The sequence below is a fragment of the Monodon monoceros genome, unplaced genomic scaffold (assembly GCF_005190385.1).
Source record: "Monodon monoceros isolate NGI ecotype Baffin Bay Population unplaced genomic scaffold, NGI_Narwhal_1 Super_Scaffold_3, whole genome shotgun sequence".
Classification (NCBI taxonomy): domain Eukaryota; kingdom Metazoa; phylum Chordata; class Mammalia; order Artiodactyla; family Monodontidae; genus Monodon; species Monodon monoceros.
In genome coordinates, this window is record NW_021703780.1 from 83,168,601 (window position 1) to 83,179,286 (window position 10,686).

General features: G+C 42.1%; 1 protein-coding gene across 10 annotated transcripts in view; it reads right to left on the reverse strand.

Annotated features, from left to right (window-relative positions):
• Positions 1-3,589: 3,589 nt before the first annotated feature.
• FOXP1 (forkhead box P1) overlaps positions 3,590-10,686 on the reverse strand; it is a 598,636-nt gene continuing 591,539 nt past the window's right edge. For 9 of the 10 annotated variants that reach the window (XM_029241873.1, XM_029241878.1, XM_029241872.1 and 6 more), the window contains one exon: positions 3,590-7,069. In XM_029241873.1, coding sequence (XP_029097706.1) covers positions 6,925-7,069 — 145 coding nt within the window. In that variant the 3' untranslated portion in view covers positions 3,590-6,924. The remainder of the gene's footprint in view (positions 7,070-10,686) is intronic. The other variant, XM_029241871.1, reaches the window with a different exon arrangement.

Below are 10,686 nucleotides of genomic sequence, written 5' to 3' on the forward strand. Positions count from 1 at the left end.
AATTTTAATGTAGTTACAATTTATAGCCGATCAAATGTGGTTACCTAAATTGCTGTTGCTAGTAGACAGCTTAACTGTCTTTATTAATTACAGTATAATTTAATGTTTGAGTCCCGGCACTTGTGTTGGTCATTTTTACAGCTAGAGCAGTTATCTGCCTTATGACGATCCATTTTAGCATTTTCAATGGAAATTTGCTAATATGATGAGTGATAAAAATGTCACACGCTGGTAAATAATGATTATTGCTTTGGCTGAAATTAATTCTTGAAAGGCCGGTTACCTTCAAATTAACATTATAACTTGAAGCTTGTCTTTTTCCCCTTTTTCTCCCTCCCTACATTCCTGGTAGGAGCCAAAGAAAAGGCCGGCTGATCATTTCAAATAGATATATATGTGTATTTTGGGGGTGCTAAGCATGGAATCTCATTTTACAATCAGAGTGGAAATAAGATGACATGGGGTATTATTTTTTAAAAAAATAAAATGCTGTTTAAAAATAAATAAAAGTCGGTTATATCTAGAGTGACGGCGTTCTAAGCCAAATATTGTCCCACAGTTAAACCAGTGTTTTTGTACGTAATTTAATTTCCCTCCAATGTGAATTCTGTCTTAAACCTTTCATCCATCAGTCAATTCGTTAAATGAAGGTTTGAGACCCAACTTCACTTTATTCAGATAAAGACTACTTCTATGTGACTCAACTAAAGATGAAAGATAAGTTGTGACTATTACCCTACACCTAAACATGTAACAGCATCAAAGGCGGCACAACCTCGTAAGTCAAGAAAGACTAATTACACTATGTTTTAATCTTTTTCTGGGGGAAGGGGCAGTAACAGCTATCATGCAGCTGGTTAGTGTAGGTGTGAAACTGGCCTCCCTCAGAGCTCAGGCTCTTGATACAAAGGCTCCCGTTTAAAAGAAGAGCCAACAGTTTGGGTTTGCTGCCTTGTTTATCTGAGTGACAAGCCTGAAATAAATGTCAAAGAGGATGTTCCCGTCTTAGAACGATTCCTGAAATACAGTGAAAAATGTATATATGCATCAACCAGCAAAATCTTCTCTCATGCATCGTCCTACTTGGTTTGGGTCCTTCAGTTGATTCAAATATGGGTACATATTTAATTTTACCAACGGCACATGCTGTAAGCCGTGTTTATGTTTAAGCTTGGCGTTTAAAGGAATTTCAATTAACCCTAATTTATTCTTAGTAGCTAGATAAGAATTAAAAGGGTTCAAATGTTTTACTAATTATCAGACTAGAGGGCTTTTAGACAGTGGCATAACTGTATGGGCTTTTCAAAACAATGCTGGGAAAGAACGTTTACATATTCCTCAGTATCAGCCGGTCTTTGCCGAATTAAGAACTGCAAGGTTAATTTTCAAGTCATCTCTTGGCTCGTGTTACGTGCTCTGAATTATATATGTCACAGTTGTATGTCACTGCGGTTTGGCCACTTAGTAGTGCTGCTTTCGATATACCAATTTTTTACTCAAAGAGGATGCCCAAATTCATTAATCCTTAGAATGTGTATGACAGAATAATATTAAAGAGAAATAGCACATTTTTCTAGAGGTCTGCGATTTTTAAAGACCTCAGAAATCAAGATGATTTTTCTGGAAATATTTAGTTATGGGAGCTTTACTCTTTCCATCAGTAAAGGCAGCTATCGAACATACTTTCTGATAGAGTATTTTTATAAAACCATTTGTCCTAATCTCGGCATTTATCATTATATGCAAAAAGATTTCTTGATGAGAATATTATAGATGGTGCATGTTTTTGACATTAGCATTTTATTTGGATGACTAATCTTGCAGATGTGAAATTTGAATGAATTATTCATGAAATTGCCTTCCTCTGAAATTTTAGTTAGCTCTTAATGCTAGTTATTCAATATTTTGTTTTTTCTCTATAAAATGTGATGAAGGAAAAAAAAAAAAAAAAATCACAGTGTGCTTCCTGGAGAGAAAAGGTAGCCTCTCTTTTTCTGTTTTTTTCCCCAATTCTCTAAGTGGAGACTTTCACTTTGAAATCCTGAGGGACGAGAGCTTCAGTTCTCCGTGATGATGAAAGCTTTTAGTTAAGATTGATTTTAATTCTGGGAGGGAAGCAGCTGGTGCTAAACCTAAGGCATATGCCGAACACACACTCTGAGCAGGTCGGAAGGGGAAAGAAACTTAGGCTGTGGCGACTTTTACTACCAGTGTGAACAACCAGCGTTTTTATTGCATTTGAGAATGCGATCATGTCAGTCATTAGTACTGACTACACAACATTTTTTTTTTTTTTTTTTATTGTCTGTATCCACAGACACGGAATGATGGAATTACAGTTGATGTCACGGAATGAGTTCCTTTTATGCCTTATCAAAACAAAACGAAATTAAAAAAAAAAAAATTCTTGTTACTGGCAGCACATCTCCACGGAGCACCACGCTGACAGTCCGGGCTGTACCATCTCCATGCAGGCTTCTGGGTAGCAGAGATCATGAGAACTACACCGGGCCCACAAAATGCCTTTGGAATTATAAGTCTCATTTCTCAGGAGAGAAAAGCCAAAATCGACTCTCAGAAACATCCAAAATATCCAGAGGGTCTACCATGAACCAAAAGGTCCCCCAAAGATTCAAAATCCCGACAAGCATGTTCTTCTTGGTACCCTTGGAAACGGAGCTCAAGCTGGAATGCGGAAAGGAGAGGAAATCTTTAACTTTTTTTTTTTTTTTTCCGGGATAAAATAGCTAGTGATGGACATCATATTTTGGGTGAAGAATCCGAGGTGTCTTTACTAGGTCTGACGGAACGCGGGGAATCAGGTCAGAGCCGTCCGAAGGTGGCAGGGCTGGCGGTCACTCTTCCCGTTCATAAGCCTTGATGTTTCCTTTCACTGCTGGTTCAATGCAGGCAGCGTTAACTTGTCTTACAAGGACAGACTCTAGGGACAACAAGTAGGATGGATCCTCATTCCTGACAGTGCATTTGCCCGGTACAAGGGACCGTTCTCCCTAAGGTACGCTTTTCTTTGGGGAAAAAAAAAAAAAAGCAACAAATTGTCTGTACATCTTGGCACCTTGTAAAGTTTTCTTTCTTTTTTTCTTGTTTTTATACAAAAAGTTCAATAGCTTTGACACTCCCCATGATTAATCACTACTTCACTGATAAACTTTGAAAGTGTGACCCTGGAATTTCATCATGCAAAATATTTACTGCAGCAGGAGAAAACATTGTTTAAAACAACATTTTTTTTTTTTTCTCTTTTCAAACGCATGAACTTGTTTAAGATAGCCAGGAAGGCAATGGTAGGATAAACACAAGGGATAGGAATGTATCAAAAAACAGAGGAACTCACACCGGCAGGCACAAACACCAAAAAAACCTGTACAAGATGCTCCGATCAATGAGAACAGGAAAAAAGAAAAAAAAAAAGAAAAAATCTGTCAACTATGTTACAATTTTAAAAGCCAAAAAAAAAAAAAAAAGAAATTTGGGAGTTTCTCCCTCCCACATGTCAGGAAATGTCATCCGATATTCTGAAAGCAAGAATAACTAAATAAAATACATGTGCAGCATATTCTGCAATTCCATTACATACAGTAGTTTTTTTTTCCAAAGGTTTTTTTTTTTTTTTAAAGTATCGTTAATATAAAGCAGTTGCACAAAAAGCAAAGGTGTTTTGACAAACAGGTGTATATGCATTTATTCCTTTTTAGGAACAATATCTAAAAAAAGAACCACCCTCCGCCCTCCCCCAAAAAAGACAAAGAGTCACACAGACACATCGGGATATATGTACAACATAATAAACCCCATCCTAAAGAAGCAACTGGGATACCCCCAAGGGATACAGAATCAGAATTGGAAAAATCAGAGTGAAGTTTGCTTGCTGTAAAGCCTGAGAAATTTTTTTTTTCAGTTGGTTCTTCTGCAAGGCTGTGATACCTGCAAAGATATGTAAAAGCTAATTTTTCTTTTTTTTTTCTTTTTGCTACAGTCTTTAGACTAAGCATGCAAGACATACGACTAAGTGCAACTGAGTGAAATGTTTTTTTTTTTTAAATTTTAATCATTCCCTAAAGGTTTGAACTGAGGTATGCGTACTAACAGTTTCTCATGCTGTTAACTTTACTCATGTCTAGCTACACATGCTGAGAATGAACTAATCTACCAGATTTTTATCCTCTTTTGAATACCAAACTAACCAGCAACCACTCAGTTTAGAAGCACAGGGCCCCCTTCCCATGACCCTGTCTGGCTACTGCCTGCACATCATGACGCTGCCTGGAAAAGTTGGAAAAAAAAAAAAAAAAAAAAGTAAGTCTCGAGTGACCACAGACTGCTCTTTATAGAGAAAGCAGTGTGAAGCTTCAAAAGGAACTGCCAGAGAAGTTTTTGTACCAAGCTGGTGAGTGGACGGGAATGTTACTTTTTTTTTTTTTAAATGAAAAATGCTGACGCAAGCCTAATCCGGAAAAAAGGAAGGAAAAAAAGGAAACCTTTTAAAACAAAAACAAAAACAAAAACCCGGAGGATATATATGCCAAGATAAACCCAAATGAATGCAGTGATCATAGCACAGTCCTTAAACAAAAGTGGCATACAATCTTTCTTTGAAAAAGAAATGTCTTCTAGAAATACTACATTACGTGGTCTAGTTCAATTGTGGAAGCTGTTCTGTTCTCTCTGAATTTTACCTTCATTGTATCTTAACTGTCTCCTGGACTGGACACCCCCTAAGTTTCATGTGCTGTACACTGGTTTTTCTTCTTGGAGATGGTAATCCCTTCCTTCTATTGCTCCCTTAATACTGTGTCCTATTTCTCTCTTCAGTAGCCCCATAAGTTCTCTTTACAAGAATGCGTTTTGGTCTCTGTAGAGGTACAGAAGGAAAAAACAAAATGAAAAACAAAAACCGAGGACTGAAAAAAAAAAAAAAAAAAAAGTAACCACTTTGGTTCCATTACCTACTTGGTCTTCTAAATGTCCTCTATGATGAAGAAGCAGTTCTCTTAAGTTAGCAATAGCCTATATCTCATCAATTGCCTCTAAATTATTTTGCCTCCTTTGATCAACAAGAAGAGGATATTTGGCTTCATCAGATAAAGCATAAAAACAGAGAACATAATTTACCTTTGTGGAATATCTTTGGTAATTTTAGGGGAAAAAAAAAAAAGAGGTACAAAGCATATAAATTAAGCTCCAAAAGGCTCTTAAACTAAAACAAAAGCTACACTCCTAGGTAAATAAATGAGTGACAGGAAAGCGGTGCAGCGTGGAAGCGTTCAGGGGTTCCAAGGACTGAGGCTGTACTGACCCATGACTGTCATGTTCTGTGCGCCACGTGTGTTTCCCCAAAAGCCCAGGGCTGAGCTGTGCCCCCATCTGCCTGATGTCTTCTCCTGTTGGTTTTTGGGACTGGGTTGGTGGGATGATACTGCCTCCCATGCTGAACTGCTATACCAAACCTGCACATTGGAAATTAACACTTTAGCATTTGCTGAACCCAGTTCTCATTAACTCGCATAGCAAGTTCAATCTGAAATCTAATTTGCATTCAGACAGATGAATGCCACCAAGCAGGTCTGAATGGATGTTTCGGTTTGGGGCCACCACGACTTTCAGCACAGTTGCTCAGGGAAGCCAGCTTTTGGGCCATTTTGCAAACAAAGCAACCCACACTGGTTTCAATAACTGCGAGAGCCTGAGGCCCATCTCAACTAGGTCATCCCAGGGACGGGCTTCCACAGCCACTGTCAGTCGAACTACTGCGAGAGTTTGTTTTTTGTTTGTTTTGCTTTGGGGGTAAGGGGGCTGCTGCCTATGTCTCCTTGTGCTGGTAAACGCTGTGGCATTTATTAAGAATGATGGTAGGTGCAATATTAAAAAAGAAAAAGAGGAAAATCTGAAACAACCCCCTTCCCACCTTCCAATACTGCTTCATGGAATGAATCTGCATGGTTCCTAGGGTGTCTCTATTTTTTCTTTTTTTTTTTTCTGTCATTCATTCTCTTTCTGGCAGGAACTTCACGTCCGGGTGAGAGGACCTTCAGGTGTAGAGTGCAGCATTTGGGACCTTTTTGCAAAAGATCAAAACGGAATGTTTTCTGACTTTCGAGAAAACAGTGGTGATGTCTGAAGGGACATGGAATGAGTGACAGAAAACTACGAACGAGAAATGACATTCAGCTTCGTATAATAAAAACACCTATTAACATTCATCACAAGGTACAGAAAACTTGAAGCCTCCAAGAGGCCGTGGGCCCGAATGGAGGCCTGAGGTCAGAACTTAAAATGGTATAGGAGAAGCCAAAAAAAAAAAAAAAAAAAAAAAGCAATACATTAAAAAGTTTGGGATAATTATTTTTAAACCCTCCCCCCAATACACACACAAAGGCCTTCCCCATCCCAACTGGAAGCAAAAAAAAAAAAAAAAAAAATGGAGTAAAGGCAGTGATAATCAACATGCAGTACTGTGCAAATAGGTCGTCCATTGGAATCCTTAAATTCTGGGCAGAGGCGTGGTCTGCAGCTTAGGTGCACATGCTCAGTTGGGTGTCCTCACTGTCCAATGTCGGCAGGACTGCAGTTCAAAGTCTGCTGCTAAAAGTGAATCAGTTTAGCAAATTTACAACACTGATGTTGACTGTTAAGAGAGGAAAATCCCCAGTACCAAACAAGTCCATCCAATGCACAGAGTACAAATTCCTTTTTTCAACAAAAAGTAGAAAAATCAAAAATACTCCCAAATGGGATTCTTGATGGCACTAAGAGTTAACACATTGCAGAGTTGTCAAAATGTAGTGAAAAATCCTCCAGACTGTACAACCAATGGAGAACGATTTCACTGCTAACTTTTGACGTGTTTTGTCTTGTGTGCGCCCCCCCAATCTTCACGCTCTTGGGGTCGGCCTGCCCAGATGTTCACTCCACGTCCTCATGTACTGGTTCGTCTTCGTAATCTCTGTCGTGGTCAAAATCTGGACTGTGGTTGGCTGTTGTCACTAGGGATAGCGGCCCTTCAGCTTCCTCTGGATCCAGGGGCTCTTCTTTGACATGTACAGGATGCCTGGAAAGACAAAAGAAGGTTCACCGTGGGGACTTCCCAACGCAAGTTACGTCGGGGGTTTTGGGTAACACAAAATCCCCAGTCTAGAGCTGTGATGTTCGACACAGCAGCCACTAACCACGTGCGACTATGAAAATGAAGACAATTTAAAATTCCATTTCTCAGTTACACCGGCCACATTTCAAGAGCTCAAGGGCCACATGTGTTGGCTAACGGCTACCATGTTGGATAGCACAGAGGGAGAAATTTCCATCATCACAGAAGGGTCTCTGGACAGAAGCATCAGGGGGTGTGTCCTCCTCCCGTGGTGTTTCTTACCCTGTAATGTGCACACAGATTCCCGTGGGATCTGGTGAAAATGCAGCCTGTGACTCAGCAGGTTTGGGGTGTGGCCTGAGCCTCTGCATCTCTGACCAGCTCCCCGGTGATGCTGCTGGTCCGAGGGCCACCCTTTGAGTGTCAGCTAACAGGCCCCATAGTGGCCTGCTGGGTGGATGAATACAAATCTTCCAATAATCCCGTGAAGCAAGAATCGGTTAACGCAACAGTGGTTTGTGGGGGCCCCTGTGTGCAGGAGGCTGGGCTAATCACGGCTTGCTGTGTGTTCTGCTTTGCTAGTTAACATGCAGAACCTGTGAAAGAACTCTCCGGAGACCGACCCCAAGCGAGGGTCTATCATTAATCAACTTCAAGCAAACACAGCAGAGAGACACCATGATACATGCTGGAAACTCCAAATTAATGCATATTTTTACAAACTGTCAATAAGGCAAGAAAAGCCCTGCCAGGGAACACAAACGGAGAGGAAAAGGCGCGCTCAACACAACAATATGATAAGAAAGCAGAGCCCCGATCAGAATAATAACGCTGTCAGCTGTAAACAAGGCAAAACATGAGGCCCGGCTGGTAGCGGCCACCGGGACGTGGGGCTCCGATGAGATCTGCCGACTTGCTCATTATAGCCCAGCGCACGGTTCACCCGAAGGGGCCTGCGGGGGACCACGTGAAGCACTCCGATAACAATTGAGAAATGTTGTTCCCAAATCATATTTACAACCGATCCTTTGCAAATACAAATTACCTTCGGTGGCGGGGCTTTTGATACGTAAAAGAACCATTCAGGTTTTTTCTTTTAAAAGAGAAGTCCCATTGCAGGAACGGGCCGCAGAAAGGAGGATTTTTTTCAATGACGTTATCAAGTATTACTAGTAATAAGAGGAGGTGCTGGGGATGGTGGCCTTCCTAAATAACTGATGTTGTGTGCAAACCCCAAAGGCCAACTTGAACCCTTGAAAAATCAACAGAGGAGTGCTTTGGACTGCCCTTTGACACGGGATCCTCTAGAAGAGCAACTGACTGTAAAATGAGCACAGCCTAGAGAGTGTCTGGGGGTAGATGTTGGGATAAATAGCTTTTTAAAAATAGGGCCCGGGGCTTCCCTGGTGGCGCAGTGGTTAAGAGTCCGCCTGCCGACGCAGGGGACACAGGTTCGAGCCCCGGTCCAGGAAGATCCCACGTGCCGTGGAGCGGCTGAGCCCGTGCGCCACAACTACTGAGCCTGCGCTCTAGAGCCCGTGAGCCACAGCTACTGAGCCTGCGTGCCTGGAGCCCATGCTCTGCAACGAGCGAGGCCACCGCCATGAGAGGCCCGCGCACCGCAGCGAAGCGTGGCCCCCGCTCCCTGCAACTAGAGAGGGCCCACGCGCAGCAATGAAGACCCAACGCAGCCAAAAATAAAACACAAAATAAATTTTTTTAAAAAAGCAAAAAAACAGCAAACCATGAAAAGAAAAAATAGGGCCCGTATTCTTACAACCTATGTGCAAAACGAAGTATACCCAAGTTTCATTAGAGTAGAGTATGTTTTACTAGTTTGGCTCCATCTAGCTTTAGTTTTTTAATGGGCCTATTTACTTGTGTTTCAGCATCAAGATCCAGGACCGTATGCATAAGGTGCAGAGCCCAGTGCAAAGTGAAAATGTGTTTGAAAAAGTCGTTGAGGATTTCGGAAACAGCTGAGCGTTAAAACTCTTAAGTGTGGGATCCTGCGTGACTGCATACATCGGCGTTGCCTGGGAAGTCAGCGCCGGTAGGACTCCCTATATTGTTTTGGGACGAGTTAGGTGTGTTGATTTTTATTCCTTAAAAAAAAAAATACATATATATATATATATATCTATCTCACCCATAAACTCTAATTAAGGTAGACTTTCTTGGTTTTGCCTGTCTTCTCCCGTTTGGGGCCGTGTTTTTACATATTGTACATGTAGCAAGAATGTGATTATTTTGCTACCTTTACAGTTTTAATTGTTATGGCTATGAGATCCCAGTGTGATGGATGACATTAGTCCCTTAATACTGGGCATTTGGGGGTTGTCTTTTGCTCACCCCCATACCCCGCCCCCGCCTTGATCTTTGTATAACACAGTGACCGCTTTTATCCATATTTCTGTTGGTTTACCTCCTTAGGATAAATTTCTAAGAATAAAATTGTTGGAGCAGAGGCGAAAACATCTTCCGGTTCTTATGATTTAGTGCGATATTAACTGCCAAAGAAGCTTCATCGATAGACTCAACCTCATCAGCCCCAAGCGCTGCTTTCTGAGAACATCGTGTTGCCGAGCAGGTACAATCAGGAAAGCTCAGGTTACCGTAAACGGTGTTTGTTTTTGGATGACTGACAACGGTGAACATCTCTTCACGTTTCAGTTTCGTATTTGCACCATTGAGAACTGTTACTTCAAACATTACCCCCCTCCTGTCCTCTGGTAACGTGGTTCTTGTGACACTGATTGGATAGGAGTGTTGCTGGGTTGTATGTAGCCTGGATTGAGAGTCAGCTGTTTCCCTGATCAACATTTTCCTATTTTCATTTTTTTAAACTACCAGATGTATTCATCTTTTCTGGTTTACAGAGCTGAATTTGATGACAGAGATGATACAAGGCTATATGGGTGGGAGGGGTGCTGGGCCCTGGAAGAGACTGGCGAGTCTTCATGAAGTTCTTGCTTTGTAATTTTAGACTCGGACAAATGTTTTGCCAGGCAGAACAAAACAAACAAAATCCCCCCACCCCCACCCACCCACCCAGTCCCGCCAACAAGGTAGAGTTCACGGGAGAGAATATTTTGTTTTCCCCTGAAATCTGCAACCCAACTTCAGGAAGGTTATTTTCCGTCCCAAAGACACAGGTGACGACCCTATGCATGCTGGCTCAATCCCAGCACCTACTGCCGAGTGGAAGCCCAGCAAAGGTGAACTGACCAGGTCTACAGTGTGACAACCTGACAACACAACCAGGTGAGATACTAAGGCTTCTTAAAACTCCACAGAAATGAAATCCAGCTTCACGACGTTTCGTGATACCAGCAGATCCCCGCCCCCCGGCCCCCTTCCTCCCCCGAGGTGGGGCAAAAGCAGTAACTCAGGCATGCAGGGCTTTAAAAGAAAGGATCTCCATGCGAGATCCATTTCAGGTAAGATGCACACTGCTGAAGATACTGTGTTTCGTGGTCTCCCAGGTGCCTCCTGGGAGATGGAGCTGCACGTGGCGCCTTCTACCCTTGCAGGTCGCCCCCCCCCCCCCCCCCCCCCCCCCCCCCCCCCCACCCCCCCCC